Source organism: Pelobates fuscus, chromosome 6 (genome assembly GCF_036172605.1).
Source record: "Pelobates fuscus isolate aPelFus1 chromosome 6, aPelFus1.pri, whole genome shotgun sequence".
NCBI classification, from domain to species: Eukaryota; Metazoa; Chordata; class Amphibia; order Anura; family Pelobatidae; genus Pelobates; species Pelobates fuscus.
The window spans coordinates 130024376-130047788 of record NC_086322.1 but is presented as its reverse complement, the minus strand read 5'-3'; the positions used below and the strand labels follow the sequence as shown (position 1 = coordinate 130047788).

At 41.0% G+C, this 23413-nt stretch overlaps 1 protein-coding gene across 2 annotated transcripts in view; it reads right to left on the bottom strand.

Moving 5' to 3' along the window:
• Positions 1-1007: 1007 nt before the first annotated feature.
• Positions 1008-23413, bottom strand: part of PRDM5 (PR/SET domain 5) — a 196704-nt gene continuing 174298 nt past the window's right edge. For both annotated transcript variants that reach the window (XM_063460038.1, XM_063460039.1), the window contains 2 exons: positions 2685-2789; positions 1008-1882 (listed from right to left, as the gene is read on the bottom strand). In XM_063460038.1, coding sequence (XP_063316108.1) covers positions 1718-1882; positions 2685-2789 — 270 coding nt within the window. In that variant the 3' untranslated portion in view covers positions 1008-1717. The remainder of the gene's footprint in view (positions 1883-2684; positions 2790-23413) is intronic.

Sequence of the window (23413 nt, the reverse complement as noted above, 5' to 3'; positions counted from 1 at the left end):
CCCCATCAGGGCTTATAGCAAAGCTATATTGGCAAAGGTAGGAAGCACAAAGAACTGACTCAAAGGATGCTAATAATTGTGCCAGGAACATTTATTGTTTAACCTGTGTTGTGTTTGCAATTGTTTGATATCCACGAGAGCAGGTAATTTTTGTGTATTTTTTGTAACAAAAGATGAAAAGATAAAGCTATAAAGCCAATTATTTAGTGCCTTCTTTGCTCATATATACTAAGGGTGCCAACAATAGTATAGGGCATTGTAGATAACTAATACGGTGGAGCAAGTATGCTTTTAACTTCATTAAATTGTAGCAGAATCAAACAGATTCTACCAGAGCACAAACCTGGAAACTAAGACATTTCTATCATGTAGTTAGTCCCTTCTCTACACTACGGTTTGAATATGTGAGCATTACAATATCTCTATTTTCTCAGCTAGGATCCAGAGTGTGTCTGGGCCAGGATTGGTGGGAAGTATCAACATGTTGGTCCCTGCAGACTTGCAGAGTAACTGTAAAATTCTGTATTTGGAAACAGGAGTATGCCTTTGAATATTTGTATTTGTTTGCCTCCTTTTTTAATGTATAAAGTCTAGAAAGTTTAATTCCACAATGTTAACATAATTACAAAATAGACTAGATTACTCATCTGTTGAGCGTGGCTTATGAAAAAATCTGTAATAATATTTACTGTAATTAAAGGAAAACAAGATACTGGCTATCTGTAATTAATTAATTGATTAAAATATAAAATGAATGCAACTTTTCTGCAAAAAAATAAAAAAAATCCCAACAGGAACTGTGAGAGACTTTGGGCTGGATTTTTTTTTTTTTTTTTTTTTTAAAAAGGGTTTACTCTACTAAATGAATAGCAATTCCTCAATTTAAGTTTATGGTAAAAGTCCTTAAACAGATTAAATCTTTACGTTGCTAAAAGAATGTCGCCCTTGTTCTTTAAACACGATACTTTTAATTAATTAAACCATACATACTCATACCGAGCAGTGTATTATTGTTCAATTAGAATTTTATTCAAAGCATAATTCACCAAAACAACATAATTCAAAGTCTACAAACGGTTTTATCATACCAGCCACATAGGACAGAAATCAGGTAGATGACAAGAACTGTGTGACAAAACAAGGATACAAATTTGATTTGTACATTAAACACAGAACACATTTTTAAAGCACTAGTACGTAATGGGGACATTTAGCAATATATTTTAAAACACTGGGGTAAGGAATAAAAAGTGTTGTGACCACTTTTATGTATATTTTTGTTTTGGATCTTTTACAATTTGAGCCTATTTATTCCCTTGTATGCAGAAAATATTTCACAGTGCACTTTTATACATTTTTTTTATTCCAGAAATGTATCAAATAAGAGGTGCATTTTGTGCCTTTTCTTTCTGACAATGTTTTTAAGATTGTCAGGTTTTCCATAACAGGTACGTAGCTTAACCATTCCTTTTTTGGTCATTGTATTTAAAAATCCTTTAAACTGTGAATTAACTATTTGTTTCTTAATAATGCCACTTTTTTTCACTAGTTTTGTGAATCTGTTTATTTTAAATAAACCATTGTGTGGATCCAGGTAAATGCCTCTTAAAATATAATACTTTTATAATACACATTTTTTTTCAATAGTGTTCAAACATTGCTTCGGAATGGATACGGCTACATTTCACATATATTTAGAAGTACTGTCAGCTACCAATTAACTGTCTGTTTCTCCATGCACATTCTCCATGTGCACTTTGAGGTAGTCATTCCTTGTAAACTTCTTGTGACAAAGTTGACATTCTGCCATTGGACGATTTGGGTTGTGAGTCAATTTGTGTCGGATCAACATCTTTTTAAGGCTGAAGGACAGATCACAAACCTGAATAAATGGGGAAAAAACTTGTGAATAATATATGAAGTATAGATAAAGCCAAGAGTCAAATACTCATTAGTGGAAAAAAGCAAATCTATACAAAAACAATGTGTCTTGAGTTAAAGGACTAGTTCTATTTATTTAACACAATTGGATTGATAAGTTTACAACTGCCCACATCTACACTAGTGGAAAAGACATGTCTTTGAAGTCACTTGTGTATTTTAGTCGGTCAATAACGTCGAGATCTTCTTTTTACAGAGCAAGTAAGAGAATGGTCTTGGCCAAAAAGAGGTGTGACAGACTCAAGAGCATTGAATGATCTTTGCCTGAAAGTGGATGTAGATGGGCAATGACAGGGCTCAGCACACTTTCCCTTCCCCAAAAAAGAGTGTGTTTTATCAGAATTAGTACCGGGGTGTGAAATGTGGAGCCTCTCAGTCAGACCCAGCTGTTTCCCAAGTATAATAATGATCTGTTTATTTAAACACTTGTTAATGAGAATGTTAGAAATTACAATTACAGAGAGGGATGTTAGATCACTGTTCCTTGGTGCTCCTGGTGTGAAATCAATTAACTAATCATGGCCAGGATGACGAGAAAACCAGTAATATAAGTTAATTGATTTCTAACTGGGATATCAATGAAATTTACTTGCTGCCAATTTCAAGTTTATGGCAACAATAAGCAGAATATATATGCAGTCCAACTAGACTCTGACAAATTGCATTAAAAAATTAAAATCACACACACTACTTTGATATATAAGTATATTGATGCCAATTTACACATAAAGTATCAAACTTACATCACATTGGAATGGTTTTTCTCCCGTGTGAGTCCTCATATGCTCATCTAGGCCCCGTTTCTGGCTAAAAGCCTTATTACATTGGCTGCACTGATATGGCTTTTCCTGGATAGAATGAAAATGGCAAGGGAACATTAGTATACATAGAACATACTAAATGTTTTACTTTGTAGTACTAGATTGCATTTCTTCTGATGAATTAAGAAGAAATTGTTAAAATAAGCAAGACTGGAACACACAGTGTTTTTAGGTACAGCCATCAGCACAAATATTCCCTGATTTCTCTAGCTAGTATTTTATAAAGAACTAGCAGAGGTTAGCATGGATTATCATAACAAAAAGGACAGAATTTAAGTGAATGTCTGTATGCACATTTATGAATAGGTAAGAACCAGACTAAGAAGAAGCACAAATAATTAATAGAAAATAAATCCACTAATCTCTTTATTCAATGTGGATACCTTTCATACAAACAATCTTTTATAATCCCATGTCATGAAGTTTCTTCAAGGACAAATAAGCTAATGTTTATCATAAGACATCCAAAGGAGACAGTAAGGCTTTAGCTGTTAGTTACAGTTTATCATGAAACAAATTGGGTCAGAATTAAATACAAAGTGAGAAAAAAATGTTACAGAAGGCTTGCCCTGTGGCATTCCATGATTAATCACCAAATATCCTTAAATGAATCCCTCAAATCCAAAATATGCAATGGAGGCTTCAATGTCTGGATTTCTCATGACTAGCAAGGTTTTTCACTAGAGTGTAAATGGGACAAAACTATCCAGATACATTAGGGGCAATTTGGACTACAAAATACAGATTATGTTGATGGAATTGATCAACGTCCAGAATTTGTAATTCAGGCCCACAACAGGCTTGAATTTGGTACACATTGCAAGCGCCAAGCTCCACCGGGTAGCTAAAATCAGGGCCGAATATGGAAAATCCAGGCTCACAAAATTCAACTCTGGGCCTGGAAAAAAAAAAATATATATATATATATATATATATATATATATATTGCCCTGTTAACAGCACTAGCAGCCAGTGAGAAAATAGTTAAAAACCAGACCAAAAAAATACTGCAGGAGTGAAGTAGCAACATGATTTGTGCAGGACCTTTACGATGTGTGATTGGTGCATTGTTTGCTAGTCAACAATTTTAATGGTCTCCATGCCTGGAATTACCCACTGGGATATTTCCCAGGTGACTGCAGTATCTGGGCTTTGAGTAGGATACCAGTCTACAATGAGTATCTATGATGTCCCTGGAGGTGTTCGCAATTGACTGCAGTTAATGGTGGCAATTTAGCCAGGGAAACACAGTGCTTGTCTCTGTCATACATAGATCTTACTGAATATTCCATTATGCTATACAGGTTATATTGATGGAGGTTACAGGGATGTTTGATGTTGCAACGCACCTATACTGCAGCCTGCATTTGTCAAAGTCATGTACATTGCGTGCATTGCATGAGTAGGCTCATACACAAAAAAAAAGACCATTAATCTTTTAGAGTGTAAGCTTGTTTGGGCAGGGCCTTTTTCAACAAAGGTTTCAGTATGTTAAATGTGTTTTGTCAGAAGTGTTTATCTTGGTTTATCTATTGTACAGACTATTGTACCTAAAATCTTTTGAGCTGAATCTAACTTAAGAAACATTTTGCTGCAATATATCTGGATTGTCAGCTGATCCACAAACATGCAATTTTTAAATCATATTAAATTAAAAAAAATTGACATAATCTTCATAATCAATGTTATAAACCAGGAGTGGCAAAAGAGTAAAAGTCTGTTCGATGAACTATATCTGACCACTGGCAAAACTACCGTGGTTGCAAGGGTCGCAGCTGCAAACGGGCCCGTCACTCCAGAGGGCCAGGCCGCCCTGAGGACCCCTGCAACTGCGGGTCCTGCCAGCTAAGTAATGCGGCCCCGGCCCGCGCAGTGTAACAACCGGGGCTGCATTACATAGTTACATAGATGAAAAGAGACTTGCGTCCATCAAGTTCAGCCTTCCTCACATATGCTTTTGCTGTTGATCCAAAAGAAGGCAAAAACCCAGTCTGAAGCGCTTCCAATTTTGCAACAAACTAGGAAAAAATTCCTTCTTGACCCCAAAATAGCAGTCAGATGTCTCCTTGGATCAAGCAGCTTTTACCCCACTAATTAGAAATTATATCCTGTAGGTTATGTTTTTGCAAGTATTTATCCAATTGCAGTTTAAACATCTGTATAGACTCTGACAAAACCACCTCTTCAGGCAAAGAATTCCATATCCTTATTGCTCTTACTGTAAAAAAAACTTTTCTTTGCCTTAGATGAAATCTCCTTTCTTCAAGCCTAAATGAGTGACCTCGTGTCCTATGTATAGCCCTGTTTATGAATAGATTTACAGATAATGGTTTGTACTGGCCCCGAATATATTTGTATAATGTTATCATATCCCCTCTCAGGTGCCGTTTTTCCAAACTAAAGAGATTTACATTTTTAACCTTTCTTCATAACTAAAATGCTCCATTCCTTTTATCAATTTTGTAGCTTGTCTCTGCACTTTTTCTAGTGCCATGATCTCTTTCTTTAGAACAAGTGCCCAAAATTGCAAAATTATATTTTCATCTCGAGAATTTATGCCCCTATTTATACATGACAAAACCTTACTGGCCTTAGCAACGGCAGATTGACATTTCATATTGCTACCTAATTTATTGTCTATAACAATTCCCAAATCCTTCTCGTGTGTGGTTATCCCTAGTTCACTACCATTTAGGGTGTAAATTGCTTGTGCATTCTTAACCCCGAAGTGCATAACTTTGCATTTTTCTACGTTAAATTTCATCTGCCATTTTAGTGCCCAGTCCCCCAATCTATCCAAATCCCTCTGCAGCAAGGCAATATCCTGCTCACATTTTATTACTTTACAAAGTTTTGTGTCATCTGCAAACACTGATAGATGGCTTTCAATGCCCATTTCAAGATCATTTATAAATATGTTAAATAGAAGCGGTCCCAAAACAGAACCCTGAGGGACACCACTTACGACTTTTGTCCAGCTTGAAAATTTACCATTTATGACAACTCGTTGTACTCTATCCTTAAGCCAATGTTCTACCCAAGAACAAGAATATTCATCTAGACCAATTTCTTTTAGTTTGAAGACTAACCTATTGTGAGGAACTGTATCAAATGCCTTGGCAAAATCCAAGTAGATCACATCCACTGCAACACCCTGATCTATATTTCAACTTACTTCTTCATAGAATGCAATTAGGTTAGTTTGACATGACCTATGTTTCATAAAACCATGCTGATTATTGCTAATAACACAGTTCTTCCCAATGAATTCCTGAATATTATCCCTTAATAGCCGTTCAAATAATTTCCCAGTCACAGAAGTTAAGCTCACAGGTCTATAATTTCCAGGCAAGGATTTTGAGCCCTTTTTAAATATAGGAACAACATCTGCCTTCCTCCAATCCTCTGGTACAATACCTGAAACAAAAGAAACATTGAAGGGGCCCATCGGATGGCCCATGCTGTTAGGGCCACCTGATGCTCTGTATTTCCAAGGGGCCCCCCTCTGATGATGTCAGAGGCTGGGAGGAAGTGACTGCCCCGGTCACTTCCTCCTAGCAACCACCGGGAGCAGCGAGGCAGGAATGAGAGGAGGGAGTCAGAGTGGGAACTCTGACTCCCATCAGGCTGAGCCACTGCACCACAGGGAAATGTATGTGTGTCTGTATGGATCTCTGTATGTGTGTGTGTATGTCTGTATGTATGTATGTATGTATGTCTGTCTGTGGGTCTGTCTGTATGTCTGTCTGTCTGTATGTGTGGGTGTATGTCTGTATGTGTGTAGGTTTGTCTGTGTCTGTGTGTCTCTCTGCATGTGTCTGTGTGTGTCTGCATGTATATCTGTTTGCTTGTGTGGGGGAAGGGGGGAACGTATGGGAGGGGGACGGTAGACTTATGGGGGGAGGATGGATGGGGGGGAGTAGACGTATGGGGGAGCCCAGGACAATTTTCGCACCGGGGCACCATGGTTTCTAGTTACGCCTCTGTATATCTCCCATTATTCTCTTCAAAACTTTAATGCTGGCAATAGAAATTGCTGTTGTACAATAGATGAGGTTCAATCTTTAGACTAACCCAATTGGGTGTGGTCTTACAATAAAGTTTAGTTAATGAATGCTTGTTTGGCTATATCATTTATCTACTTCTGCCAACTTCAGTAATGATAATGGGGAAGTAACTCTGTTGACAAGTATACTCCCTTCATATTAAAAAAAAAAAAAAAAGATTTTCTAGATTGCAATTTGGCATTAAGGTTTATGAAAACTGACCATATGGTTTTGTCACAGATATTTAATAGAACTCAGAATTTTACAGAACTAGAGACGGAATAGTATATCCACCTAGCCAAGTACTCATTTTCTTATGTATAAAATAAAAGCAGGATGTAAAATTATTAGGCATGGTAAAAACAAGGAAATTGAGATCAATCAACTCTTGGCAGAATGCTTCTCCCAGTGGTATTATTGATAAAAAAAAAAAAAAATGAAGTATTGGTGTTTTTGCATGCTTTGCATTTCCACTGTCCTATACTCCGGGTTTTGTGTTTCACTTGCTCGATTACTAGACGGGAAAGAAAATTCCAGTATTTGTAGAAACACGTGAAGGCAACTCAAATGCCAGGAAGGGAACATGAATACTAATCTACATAATCATGTTTTCCTAAACATGGACCATCTGCACACAGTTAACATATAAACTGTCTCACTCTGCCTTTGTGTAATTTATTGCATCCAATTCAATGTTTACGTGTCAGTGATTTTCAGATTAGTACATTTTCCTAAACCAGTCTGATCTTTCTCTGACCGATATCACTTTATTTCTCTGTTTTTTAACAAGCTGTGCAATTTGAAGGAATGAAAGACCACATTCTCACAAGAACATAATATGATGATCTTGACTAAAGTAATTTTCTCCAAATCTTTGAATCGATTTTTTTTTCTGCACAATCTATGTAAGTTATATTTATCTTGACTAACTAGACATGAATATGATGCCCTAGGGTGGTTGTTCTATATAAATAATCCTCATCGTTCCCAAAAAGACACACTTCATCCAATTACCAATTTATGTTTAGCCTGAAAAAAGGAAAAACTATATTTACCCTGGGACTTATTAACTAAAGATCAAGTTGCAATGCGCAATGCTCAGCAGTAAAGTGGACTTGAGGGAAAAACACTGCAATTGGATTGCACTCCTCATCTATTATGACCTGTGGTTAAAAATAATAGTGTTATTGTGACATTTCTAGCACTGACTAGCTGCTGTGAAATCTTCAAACCTAAGGCTCCATTCAGTTACTAGTGAAGGGCAAAATAACATTTTGGTGGATTTCCTGTTCTACTGATAATGAAAAAAAGTGTCTATAAGATTCATTAAATAATTACTGGTTGCAATTTGCTGCATCTAATGTTCTGCATAAATGCAATTCATGGAGAAACACAATTGGCAGAGATAAGGTTTATTATAAACGATAAAAAATAAAAGAATTCAGATTATTTTGTGATGTAATTCCAGTAAAATACAAGTTTAGCAGGCTAAGATTGCCACAAGGCATATGTATGTATATGTGTTTGTAGTATCAGTTAGTTAATAACACGTAGCTAAGATACTGTCATCACTGTACTGACCAGGTGCAGGAATGTAAGAACTGGAATTACGCGTCCCTCTCCTTTGTATCAGATGAGCCACGTGGTTAGACCGGATGGATGAGTTTAGACTCTATTCATTAAATAGGTTAAGGGTATGTGTGGGTGTAGTTAATTGTGGGAGGAGCTACAGTGCTATATAAGGAATGTACTCTATGTATTCAGTACTCAGACTTTGCTGTATTTTGGTGACGCTAGTCCCTCTGAGTCCCGATCGGTGATCCAATAAAGAATCTCTTCCTTCCTGAAGAAACCTGTGTCCATCTCTCTGTGCTTGGCTTCCGTCAGTTTCTCCGGTATCATTTGGTGCATTGGCCGGGAAGCTCATCGTTCAACGGTAGCTGAGAGGCAGAGGTGTGAGACGGTCTATCTTTGCCCACGTTCTCTACGGCTGCACCCCTGAACTTCTGCGTGGACCTCCCTTCGTCTCGGCGCCACTGGTCTGTTGTCCAGGAGATCATCGGCCTCTACGTGAGAAGTGCTGGGGTGTCCCCGTCGATGAGTGTGAACTCAGGTTCAGGAACGAGGAGGTAAGATAACTGCTGTTTTAGACGGCAGGACCCGCTAGGGGTATACCGATTGTGCGGTAGGCCCAAAGGGGTTTTTGAATCTGTATCTGCCCCCTCTGTCGGAGGGAAGGAGCGAAGGCGCACCGCTCGATCGAACGCTCTTTAGTCAGACCGTTTGATTTGGTTAGTCAGGCGGGGTCCTGGTGTAAGATAGCCCTAGCCGGACACCGGTGTCTTGTCTAGACTAGCGTTCTAGGGTGTATATTACGTTCGCTAGGTCGGAGGGACCGGGAGACTAAGCGGCGCCTGTGTAAATTCGGTTCGCTAGTTCTCATCCTATCTGGGCTAAGTGGGAAGGCGTGTAAATTTGGAACCCACTAGACTTTTGATAGTACGACTAAGAGGCGCCTGTGTAAATTCGGATCTCTAGCTCGTTGTATAGTGCGACTAAGAGGCGCCTGTGTAAATTCGGTTCTCTAGCTCGCTATGTATATGTGGTGATTGGGCAGTGTGGCTAACCAAAACGGGTGTATATAGTTTTAGGTAGTCCATTCAAGGTACTGGCCAATAGTTTAGTTGGGAATTGTAAATGTGTTAACGATTGTTTTAGTAAAGTGTATATCTTGTTAGATAGCGCGAGCTCAGCCGTCTAGCGAGAGTGTTAATAGTGTGTTGCTGTATTATAGTGCACGGTACCATAACCCTGTATATTTACTGACATTATATAATAAGTACTAATCATTGTCGTCCATTGCATGTTTTAACACCATAACCACTAATAATTGTATTGTGACCTTAACTTGTGCTTTGACCTATGCTAACCGTACTGTAACCGCTATTTGTAAAAGACGATGTTACTGGGGTGTGTTATAGACGGGTAATTCGTATATAGAGAATTATAGCGTGGGTGACTGTGTAGTTACGCCAAAGGGCATAATATTGATTATATAGTGACTGGTGTAGCAGCTGTGTGTGTACGGGAATTCCCTGAGTGTTTATTGTTATTGTGTACGTTTCACTTGGTAACCGTACCACGTGGTGCTGTTGCCAGAGGAAACGGGTGTGACTGTTGAATAGTACGCGTGTATAGTAATCGTTGTCAACGACGTTCCACTGTTAAATATGGGTGCGTCGCAGTCAACGATTCCGGATCCCTTAGGATGTATGGTTAAGAATTTTAAAAAGGGATTCAAAGTTTGTGATTTTGGGGTAAAGATGTCTCCTGTACGTTTGGTCACTTTGTGCACTAGGGAGTGGCCTACTTTGGTTGCGGCATGGCCGCCACGTGGCAGTTTGGATCCAACTCTGGTACAGCGCTTACACGTGGCTGTATCAGGTAGGCCTGAACTTTACGGCCAGTTTCCTTATATTGATTGTTGGAGACAGGCCGTAAATGACTCGCCAAAATGGCTCCGGACATGCCACGAGGAACAGTGTCGCCTCATGGTAGCTAGGACTTGTTCGTCCACTAGGGCTGGTGTTAGGCCCATTTTGGACACGCCCCCTGAGTCCGAGATCCCTTTGCCGCCCCCTTACTTTCCGGTAAGAGGAAGTGACGCAAATACAGGAAGTCCTGTAACCCTTCCCTCACTACCCCCATCCACTTCCGCTTCCTCCTCCAGTACAGGATCCACCCCCCCTCGTACTAAATCTCCCCTTCCGGAACCAGAACCCACCCCCATTAGAAACGAATATCCTGATTTGGCGCCACTTCAGACTTCCGGTCAAGCTTCATCTAGCTCGGCCCGAAGTGTTCTATTCACTACCTTTTCCCAAAACCAACCTCCCACATCCCCATACCCTATCTCTCCCCGACCGGAACCCATGACTGACGCTTCCCTACGTAGCCCCATCCAAACCCGACAGTTGACTGGTGCCCAACAATTAAAGCACTATCAGATGCCTATTCGCTTAAATCCCGGGTCAGCTTATATCGATGCCGCAGGTCAAATGGCACACGCTGACCCTGTCTTCGTATATGTCCCTTTCACCACTACCGACCTTTTAAACTGGAAGACCCATAATTCCTCGTATACTGAGAAACCACAAGCCATGACTGATCTGTTCACCTCAATAGTACAGACACATAATCCGACATGGGCTGATTGCCAGCAGTTATTAATGACTTTATTTAACAATGAGGAAAGGACAAGAATAAATCAAGCAGCCATTAAAGCATTAGAGGATAGAGCCCGTGCTTTGAACCAAGCTAATCCAGCAGCATGGGCCGCAACACATTATCCCAACACTGATCCCGATTGGAACGTAAATGGTGCTGATATGGTTCAACTCAGAGCCTATAGAGACGCTATAATTGCTGGCATGAAAGCCGGAGGAAAGAAAGCCATTAACATGTCGAAGACAGTTGAGGTGATCCAGAAAAGCGATGAAGCGCCCAGTGTCTTTTATGACCGATTATTGGAGGCGTACCGCTTGTACACCCCCTTTAATCCGGAAGACGCAGACAATTCCCGAATGGTGAACTCCGCCTTTGTCAGCCAAGCTTACGGAGATATTAAGCGCAAGCTACAAAAGTTAGAAGGGTTTGCAGGTATGTCAATCACCCAACTAATGGAGGTAGCTAATAAGGTGTATATGAATAGGGAAACAGAAAGCAAGAAAGAGGAGGAGCGCAAGATGCGTAAAAAGGCTGATATGCTAGCGGTAGCGATCGCAGGCGTAGATAAACGGGGCCCAGATAGAGGCAATAATAGATGGAGTAGGGAGCCTTTGAGTAGGGATCAGTGTGCGTATTGCAAGGAAGAAGGGCATTGGAGGAACGAATGTCCGCAAAGAGAGCAGTACGAGAGAGACCAACCCAGGGCAGGCTACGGAAACTTTAGAGGCAGAGCGAGAGGTAGAGGAGGTCCCGGAGGGAGTAATGGTTATAGAGGGAGTAATGGGAACAGAGGAAGTGTTAGGGAAGACAGGTATATTCCAGCAGCGCAAAGGTCTCGCGATAGAGAAGGTAGGGACTTTGTAGGATTGGCTGACACGGTCATGGAGGACTATTGATACCGACCGGGCTCCATCCCCCTTGGTCGAGCGGAGCCTATGGTCGATGTATCAATAGGGGGGAAAAGGAGTGCGTTCATGATCGACACTGGTGCTGAACATTCAGTGGTGACTAATCTAGTTGCTCCTCCATCTGGAAGGACTATTACTGTGATAGGAGCAACTGGAAGAAGTGCTGAAAGACCGGTTCTTAAAAGTCGACTCTGTACATTGGGAGGCCACGTAGTAAAACACCAATTCCTTTATATGCCTGAATGTCCAGTCCAATTGCTGGGACGTGATATGCTATCCAAATTACAAGCGCAGATTACGTTCCTACCAGATGGAACAACATCTTTAAAGTTTAATGGACCTTCAGGTATTATGACTTTATCCGTACCAAAGGAAGAAGAGTGGCGACTTTATACAGTGTTGACTAGCCAAAACCCTAGGAGTGATGAGACATTGTTTAACATACCAGGAGTTTGGGCAGAGAACAACCCACCAGGACTGGCCCGCAATATTCCACCAATAAAAATTGAACTGAAACATGGGGTTTATCCAGTGAGCCTAAGACAATATCACATTCCGCAGAAGGCTAAGAAGAACATCCAATCCTATCTGGATAAGTTCATACGGTATGGTATCCTAAAATTCTGTACTTCCCCCTGGAACACCCCATTGCTGCCTGTTCAAAAGCCCGGCACAGATGAGTATCGACCTGTGCAGGACTTAAGAGCAGTCAATGATGCGGTTGTTAGTATACATCCAGTTGTACCCAATCCATATAACCTGCTTGCTTTAATTCCGGGCGGGGCTACTTACTTCACAGTTTTAGACCTCAAAGATGCCTTCTTTTGCCTCCGAATTGCCGCAGAAAGTCAATGTATTTTTGCTTTCCAATGGGAGAACGCTGTAACGGGCTCAAAACGCCAAATGACTTGGACAAGACTGCCCCAAGGGTTTAAAAATTCACCTACCCTATTTGGTTCAGCCCTAAGTCAAGATCTATTGGATTTCGAGTCCATCCCAGGAGAGTGTGTATTGTTACAATATGTAGATGACTTGTTGATAGCAGCAGTTACAAAAGAAATCTGTCAGCAAGCAACGCACGATCTACTACACATTCTCTGGAAGGCAGGATACAAGGTGTCTAGAAAGAAGGCTCAGTTGTGTTTGCCAACTGTCAAGTATCTGGGGTTCCATATCTCTGAAGGTCAAAGAATTATGGGGCCAGAGAGAAAAGAGGCTGTCTGCCAAATACCAATACCCAAGAATAGAAGACAAGTGCGAGAATTCTTGGGGGCAGCAGGCTTCTGTAGGATATGGATTCCCAGCTATGCGATACTGGCAAAACCTCTGTACGCAGCTATCAAAGGTACAGAGCACGACCCCTTCCTATGGACCCAAGAACAGCAAACGGCATTTGAAGATGTGAAGAAGGCTTTGATGAGTGCCCCAGCATTAGGTCTACCTGATCACACACGACCATTCTACCTGTATGTACACGAGCAAAGAAGAATGGCTGTGGGAGTATTGACACAGTACTTGGGATCATGGCAAAGACCTGTTGCCTACATGTCTAAACAATTGGATGCAGTGGCCAGCGGACTTCCACCTTGTCTAAGAGCCGTAGCTGCAGCCGCCCTGCTAGTAGCTGAAGCCGATAAACTCACTCTGGGTCAAGAACTTTATGTACGAGTCCCACATGCAGTACAGACGTTGTTGGATTACAAAGGAAATCATTGGTTTAGTAACAGCCGTATGACCAAGTATCAAGCAATGTTGTGTGAAAACCCAAGAGTGCATTTAGAGACTGTAAACACCTTAAATCCAGCTACCCTTTTGCCACAACCTACTGAAAGTCAACATGATTGTTTGGAAGTAATGGATGAAGTATTCTCAAGTAGACCAGATCTTCGTGATTTTTCCATCCAGAACCCCGATGTTCAATATTATACAGACGGCAGTAGTTATGTGAAAGAAGGGATCCGCTATGCAGGATATGCAGTAACAACCATAGACAAGGTGATAGAAGCTCGGCCATTGGCGAAAGGAACATCAGCACAAAAGGCAGAATTAATAGCACTAACACGAGCGTTACAATTGGCTGAAGGTTTAAGAGTAAATATCTATACGGACTCTAAGTATGCGTTTTTAACCACTCATGCCCACGGAGCTTTGTATAAAGAAAGAGGACTACTGAATTCAGAAGGCAAAGAAATCAAGTACGCAGCTGAAATCCTACAACTATTGGAAGCAGTGTGGGAGCCGAAAGAAGTCGGTATCATACATTGTCGAGCGCATCTGAGAGGAGATGGTGATGTAACCAAGGGAAATCGGATGGCAGATAGTGCAGCTAAGCGTGCTGCTGAATCAGGAAGACAGGAGTATGTAGGGCATATAGCTGCTCTTATACCAACTCCACTGTCCCAATGGACTCCAGTTTATACAGCTCAAGAAGAGGAGTGGTTAAAGACTGAACCGGGAAAGTATCTGGAGAACAAGTGGTATCAGCTAGAAGATGGAAGAATAGTTATACCAGCATCGCTAGCGGTAGAAATTGTCCAAAATTATCACAACGGGACACATTCTGGGAGAGACAGTACTGAAGAATCTCTTAGAAAACATTTCTACATACCAAGATTGTCCAACTTGACTCAGGCCATTGTACGCAGATGTGTAACGTGTGCTAAGAATAATGCAAGACAAGGACCAGTAAAGCCACCAGGAGTTCAGTTTATGGGGGGACTCCCCATGTCCGATCTACAAATAGACTTTACAGTGATGCCTAAATCGGGTGGACATCGTTACCTGCTGGTAATTGTGTGCACCTATTCAGGCTGGGTAGAAGCATGTCCTACTCGTACAGAGAAAGCAGGAGAAGTTGTGAGATTCCTGCTACGAGAAATAATACCCCGATATGGACTACCCTGTTCTATAGGATCGGACAATGGTCCAGCTTTTGTTCACCAGTGCCTACAACAACTGACTCATATGCTTGGTATAAAGTGGAGGCTTCATACTGCATATAGACCCCAGAGTTCTGGTAAGGTAGAGAGAATGAATAGAACTATAAAGAACCAGTTGGCTAAAATGTGTCAGGAAACCCAACTTAAGTGGAACGTTCTCTTACCTATAGCCTTATTGCGAATCCGCAGTACCCCTACCAGAAGGATGGGCCTCTCTCCTTTTGAAATCATGTATGGGCGACCACCTCCCGTACTTGGTAACTTAAGGGGGGACTTGAGTCAGTTGGGAGAAGGAATTACCCGGCAGCAGGTTGTAGAGTTGGGTAAGACTATGGAGGAGGTACAGAAATGGGTACAAGATAGATTACCTGTGAATATTTATCCCCCTGTTCATAGTTATCATCCAGGAGATCAAGTGTGGATTAAAGAGTGGAATAATGTACCGTTAGGGCCCAAGTGGAGAGGTCCTTATGTTGTTCTTTTGTCTACCCCTACAGCGATAAAAGTAGCAGAAGTGACTCCGTGGATACATCACTCCAGGGTTAAACCAGCAGCAGTCGATTCTTGGCAAGTTACAGCAGATCCAGAGAATCCCTGCAAGATCCGGTTAAAACGCACTACTCAGTCGGAGTAACGAGGAATTATTGTGGATTACAAATTTTATTGTTACAGGTGTGAGTGAGAAGGCCATAATAAAGCCTGTCCGCTTACCATCACATAGTGTATAAGCCAGGAAAGTCTCGAAGGGACACCTGTGAAGATGAGCAGAACTCCATTCCCTGCAGCCCCTCACATCCTGGAAGCTGAGGCGCCATCGCACGGACGAAGACTGAGGATGACGGCGAAAGATGTGCTTTTGATAGTGTTTATTTATATGTGTTTTTATATTCAGGAAGGTAGAGGTACCGACACTCCCAGCTGTGAGGTATGCATTAAGACTACGAGAACAGGTAACCATATTTCCCAAACCCTAATTTGGCATTCACAATACGAATGTAAAGGAGATGTATCGAGATGTAGATACTTAAATATAGATTATAGTGTGTGCCATTTAGGAGTAGGAGAACCTAAGTGCTTCAGTCCGGAGTATCAGCCTCGTACAATTTGGTTGACTCTCAGGAATGGAGATCCTCAGGGGACCCTAATTAATAAAACGGTGTTAGAATCCGTACATTCTTCGGGTGTTCTGCTATTTGATGCGTGTAAAGCGATATCGAGTGGTAGAAAGCCGTGGAATGTATGTGGGGATCTTAGATGGGAGAGGACGTATGGGTCTAACGATAAATATATTTGTCCCAGTAGCAAAAATAAATATGTGAGTCCTAGATGCCCAAATAAAGACTATAACTTTTGTCCATATTGGTCTTGTGTGGGGTGGGCGACTTGGGGACAGACAGTAGACAAAGACATGATTGTTACTAAGTTGCCTACCAATCCATACTGTAAGTCTATGGAATGCAATCCAGTCCATATTCTTATAAATAACCCCGACAAGTTCTTAGATAAATATGGTAATTTATTTGGGTTTCAAATATACGGGACGGGTTTAGACCCTGGGACAATATTATTTATAGGGATAGAGACTGATACGGTATCCTCCCAGACTCATCAAGTATACCATTCCTTTTACGAAGAGATGAGTATAGATAATAAGATCCCCCATAATGCTAAAAACCTGTTCATCGATTTAGCTGAAAGTATTGCCGGTAGTCTTAATGTTACCAACTGCTATGTGTGTGGAGGTACTAACATGGGAGACCAATGGCCTTAGGAAGCAAAGGAGGTAATGTCCGGTTCTGAGGCAGTTCAACAATTAATATCTTCACAAGCCGATTATCAGATGAGTGTTAGAGGTAAATCTGAGTGGAGATTAAAGACCTCCATCATAGGTTATGTTTGCATAGCAAGGAAAGGAATAATGTATAATACTTCTGTAGGAGAATTAACTTGTCTAGGGCAAAAAGCTTATGATGATGATACAAAGAATACAACTTGGTGGTCGGCTTCAAATGTCTCAGAACCATCTAACCCGTTTGCTAGATATGCCAATTTAAAGGACGTGTGGTTTGATCTATCCATCACATCTACCTGGAGAGCCCCAGCAAATTTGTACTGGATCTGTGGTAAGAAAGCCTATTCGGAGCTGCCACAGGACTGGGAAGGGGCATGTGTGTTGGGTATGCTCAAACCATCCTTCTTCTTGTTACCGATTGAAACAGGTGAGACTTTAGGTGTTAAAGTGTATGATGTGAATCATAGGAAGAAAAGGGGACCCATAGAGATAGGCACCTGGGAAGATAATGAATGGCCTCCCCAGCGTATCATAGATTACTATGGGCCAGCCACGTGGGCTGAGGATGGTACCTTTGGTTATAGAACCCCTATTTATATGCTCAACCGTATTATAAGGTTACAGGCGGTGGTTGAGATTATCACTAATGAAACATCACAAGCGCTCAATCTTCTAGCGAAGCATAACACCAGGATGAGGACAGCAGTCTACCAAAATAGATTAGCCTTGGATTACCTTTTGGCAGTAGAGGGAGGTGTATGTGGGAAGTTTAACCTAAGTAATTGCTGTCTTCAAATAGATGACGAAGGGCAAGCAATAGCTGAGCTTACTAGCCATATGGTTAAACTAGCGCATGTGCCTACTCAGGTATGGAAAGGGTATAATCCAAGTAGTTGGTTTGGTAGCTGGTATGAGTGGTTTGGAGGGCTTAAGGCAGTGGTAGGTGGAGTCCTACTGATTTTACTGTTGTGTCTACTCCTACCGTGTCTTATACCCTTAGTAGTTAGGTCTGTGCAAAGCCTGATAGGAAGTATAGCAGAGAGGAAGGCTGCTGCACAGATAATGGCGATATATAAGTATAAGGCTCTAGATCAGGGAGAACCAATGCAAGAAGATGAATGTTGAAGATTCACATCATAAGATAAGTCTGGTCTGGTTCATGGTAACCTGAGGTATATGCAAACCAAGGTTAAGTGATGCCTCAAGTAATTGTGAAATATCAGAGGCATCAAAGGGGGGAATGTGATGTAATTCCAGTAAAATACAAGTTTAGCAGGCTAAGATTGCCACAAGGCATATGTATGTATATGTGTTTGTAGTATCAGTTAGTTAATAACACGTAGCTAAGATACTGTCATCACTGTACTGACCAGGTGCAGGAATGTAAGAACTGGAATTACGCGTCCCTCTCCTTTGTATCAGATGAGCCACGTGGTTAGACCGGATGGATGAGTTTAGACTCTATTCATTAAATAGGTTAAGGGTATGTGTGGGTGTAGTTAATTGTGGGAGGAGCTACAGTGCTATATAAGGAATGTACTCTATGTATTCAGTACTCAGACTTTGCTGTATTTTGGTGACGCTAGTCCCTCTGAGTCCCGATCGGTGATCCAATAAAGAATCTCTTCCTTCCTGAAGAAACCTGTGTCCATCTCTCTGTGCTTGGCTTCCGTCAGTTTCTCCGGTATCAATTTGACGGGTGAAAGGATCTGCTGCAGAGCCAGTAAAGTGGCTTGTAAGATGATTTGCATGTCAAGGGTTTTTAAGCCTGCTTCAGTAATAACAAAATGGTTGCTGCTTACACAAACACATAGATAAAGTTAAAGCCTATTAGTTACTATTCCCACCATTATCTATGAGGGAACCAGGGAAATGGTCCCTCCTAGCAGTTTCAGCTTACAAAATGGAGAGGGTTACAGCCATCTTCTCCTTACCCATCATTCCCCAATCCCCTATACATTGGGATGGGGGGCGGAGGTGGGGGGAAGGAGAGAGAGAGAGAGAAAATCAAGATTGCTTTTGTTCACACCAAAATTGTAAATTGTTAGAAACTGGATAGTTCTTACAATTGTACTAGCCTGCCTTTGGTAAACGTGGTTACACTGCCGCCCTAGGCAAAGATCATTTTTGCTACCCCCTCATGTCACTCACTCACTGACAGACACACTGGCATACACATACACTCACTGACAGACACACACACACACACACACAGAAACTCACAGACAGACATGCACAGACACTGACAGACATACACTCACTCATTGACAGACATACACTCACTGATACACAGACACTTACTGACACATACACTCACTCACTGACAGACACACACACTGACACAGACACTCACTGACACACACACAATGACAGACATTCACTCACTCACCGACAGACAGAAAAACACACTCACTGACATACATTCATACACCCACACACACAGACACTCAATGACATACACACACAGGCAGACACTCACTGGCATATATACACTCACTGACAGACAGACACACACACACAGACTGACAGACACTCACTGACAGACACAAACATACACTCACTGACATACATACATACATACATACATACACATACATACATACATACACTCATTGACAGACACACACAAGCAGACAGTCAAACACTCATGGACACATACATACACAGGCAGACAGTCAAACACTCACACACACTGACATACATACACTCACACACAGGCAGACACACACACAGGCAGACACTCACTGACATACACACACTCACTGACAGTCAAACACCCACCCATATTTGAGCTTCAGCCTCATGATCATAGCTTCCAGTGAACAGTTTGTCTTTATTTCCTGTAGTACGGATTTATTAGAATTTCTTGCAATCCAAAGGATTCTAAGCAGTTTTCGCCAACACCAGAGTTCAAAGGCATCAATTCTACGATGCCCGGCCTTCTTTATAGTCCAGCTCTCACATCCGTATGTTACTACTGGGAATACCATAGTTCTGACTATGCGGACCTTTGTTGATAGTGTAATAATTTTTGTTTTTACCAGCTTGTCTAAGCTTGCCAACTTTCCTCCCCAGAAGCAAACGTCTTTTAATTTCATGACTACAGTCACCATCTGAAGAGATCTTGGATCCCTTTAAGAACTTGCCATGTGTTGTGATCCACACAGTCAAAGGCTTTAGAATAGTCTATGAAGCAGAAGTAGATGTTTTTCTGGAACTCTCTGGCTTTCTCTATTACCCATTGTACATTGGCAATTTGATCTCTTGTGCCTCGTCCTCTGCGGAACCCTGCTTATACATCTGGTAATTCCCGGTCCATATATTATTTGAGTCAAGATTGTAGGATCTTAAGCATTACCTTGCTGGCATTAGTCAGTACCTGTGTAATTATTTGTCTAATTATTTTACCTTATTACCTATAAACATTATTAACAGTAATTAGTCCTTAGAGTGCATAATTACTAAACTAGAGATAGTTGTGATACATTACTCTTAATTCCAAATCATCAGAGGAATTTTATATATACAAACCTAAGTCCAAATGTATCAGAAAAATATATGACCACTAGTCAATCATCCAATAATTATAGAAATAAAAAAAAATATATATATTTTTGTTATTATTCTTTCTATAATTATTGGATGATTGACTGGTGGTCATATATTTTTCTGATAAATTTGGACTTAGTTCCATATTAATGTAACAGTATACTCTTAACCAGTATTTTTGACCTGCCATGGGCAGTTATTTTATTTTTATTCTTATAGGTATTTTTCTCAGTTATCTGCAGTATTACTTAATAGTTATGTTGCATTTGTTGCCATATATGTACAGTATCTTTAACCACATGTTTGTTTTTGTCTGTGTGTAACAGGCTACTATTTATCAGTAGTTATGGTCACTTATATTTTTCAGTGATTTAGAGCATCACTTGGCAGTTCTGTAATATTGATTGTCACATATATTCAGTGGGTATGGTATCTTGATCAACATGTTTGATCTTTTTCCCTTCTGGATGCACATTCATACTTGGGATATTCTTATTATACTTCTGTATTCAGTACATACACTTTGACCTTTTCTCTATAAACTTTTATCACACTTGTTCTTATCACACTTATTTTCAATTTTCCACTTTTGTTTCACCTTTTTTTCTCAGCACTCTATTCTCTTTATCTCACATTTATTCATCTTATATCTTTCTGCATAGTTAGATTCTGTTATTTATTACTCATGTACTCTTTATTATAGCTCTTTTTTGTGGTTAAACAGATAGTATACTTGATCCTCTGTATCTAGCATCCTACACTCTGTGCTGGAATGCTTTCTGTTATGTTTATTTTAGCTTCTATCACCTCACACAGGGTGGAGGGTGTGGTTCCCATGGTTATTGTACACACCAGGGTATTTCCTTATATATGCGATCACTACGCATGGCGTCACTACACGTAATTACGTTGGAACGTCAATACGCATGCGCACTTTGTCAGATCACTTCCGGGTTCGGGAGCACAGACAAGCACTATAACACACCTATGGTAAGTCACTTATTTATTATTTTGTATATATTCATGTATTTTGTTGCTTGTTATTGATTTTGATAAAGACCCAGTAGGGTCGATACGTTGATTTCTATTTCAATACACATTTAAAAAAGCATATAAAGAGGGGTGGCCGGATAGTGGGTCCCAGAGGACAGAACAGGGGGTAACCCTACGTAATTGGAATGAAAACAAGAAGAGAACGGAGTCTGTCCTATTTGTTATGGGGATATACCCCATATGTCAAAAGAAAACAGTTAAAAAGTTAATCTTTATTAGGTAACATAAACTGATTTATGTACACAGGGGGAGGGGGGGAGGAGAAGGGAGACGATGAGGTGCTCGGCACCTTAATCAAACAATTTAGGTAACCTGACCTGTCAGCAATTACAGTACTCTCTAACCCCGCTCTCCTATAATTGACTCTGACCAAGCGGCACAGCACACTGGTCACGGTGGGCTCTTAGCAGGGGCATATATCCCTCGACGAGTATCACTAACCTGTACACGAGATGTTGTTAGCACCCTTTGGACAGTAATTGACACATACACTGATCCTATGAGCAAAACCCTGGACAGTCCAGCCTTCAGCTGACAGTGGGTTGTACGAGCTTGCGGTTTCTATTGCTAACTCTGACAGGTCAGGTTACCTAAGACAGAGTGTGTTTCTCATTTAAATCACGACCAGTGATTTATGACTAATTATTTTTATATTTTTTGAGAGGTGACCACGGTTACCATCAAAAACCAGCACTAACGCTGGCCAGTACTGGGTATCTCACCATACACCACCTTAAGGTTAGGTAGTGTTATTGTTATTTTTAACTTAAATTGTTTGATTAAGGTGCCGAGCACCTCATCGTCTCCCTTCTCCTCCCCCCCTCCCCCTGTGTACATAAATCAGTTTATGTTACCTAATAAAGATTAACTTTTTAACTGTTTTCTTTTGACATATGGGGTATATCCCCATAACAAATAGGACAGACTCCGTTCTCTTCTTGTTTTCATTCCAATTACGTAGGGTTACCCCCTGTTCTGTCCTCTGGGACCCACTATCCGGCCACCCCTCTTTATATGCATATTATCTCCAGGTTTTAATACCACTCGGCCGCAATCTACCCTCCGGAAACCATTCCGATTCCCCAACAGTTTACCAACATCTACTGACACTACGGTGTTGCCATACACTCCTGAATGACTGACCTCTTGGACCAGTTAGGTGACCATAACCTGGGTCATGACGAGATCACTAATGTCTTTTCAACTAACCCATTAACATCCAATGAGGTCACTAGCGATAATATTAATACTGCATTTTTCAGTATTCAAAAAACATATCAGGATCAGATTAGAAGCCTCTGGGAAATTACCAGTCTAAAACAATATCTGGAACAGAAACTAGTCCCCAGAGGTCTTCGCCCTGAGATTTTACTACCAGACAAGGTCCAGACGGAGGAACAGTTGAGTGAATGGAACTCCATTTTACTTGACTGTTCCTCCAGATTAATGGACTTTCTGGTCAGACTTGAATCCATGAATTTTGAAACAATTAATTCCAAACTTAAAAACGATATTGTAGCAATCAAAAACTACAAAACTGACACTCTATACACCCAGATGGAGAACAAGTTACAGCAGAATATTAGCAATTTTCGACATCACCTGAAAGTAAAAAAACACAACACATTCCAGAGAGATTTCAAGGATTTCAAGAGTGGCAGAATATTTAGACAGTCCACGAAGTACCAAAGACGCCAATATAATCAACGCGGTTCCTCCTCAGGCGAAACCGACTGGTCCGACCAGGACCAGCAACCTCAACAGAGACGGAAATCCCCGCTCAATCGGAATACGGACCGTCCCAGAGATACCAGTACCCATAAGAACCCTACCAATAAAAGCATCCTTAAGGCTACAGATAAGGTAGTTTCTTTCCTGGATATCCCCATATCCACGGATACCAGCAACCCTCAGACAACTACGAACTCTTCACTCAATCCTTTTTTAGATCAAGATCAGTACCGCCAACAACGGGGCCGACTGAGGGACAGGGATCGATGGGGATACAAGAACCAGAATCGGTCCCAAAGACAGTAGTACCCAACAAAGTAATTAACCTATCTGACTTCCACCTCGAACAACATCACCTCACACTACTCAACAGAGGTCTTTCTTTTGTACCCACCCCCAGCTGTGA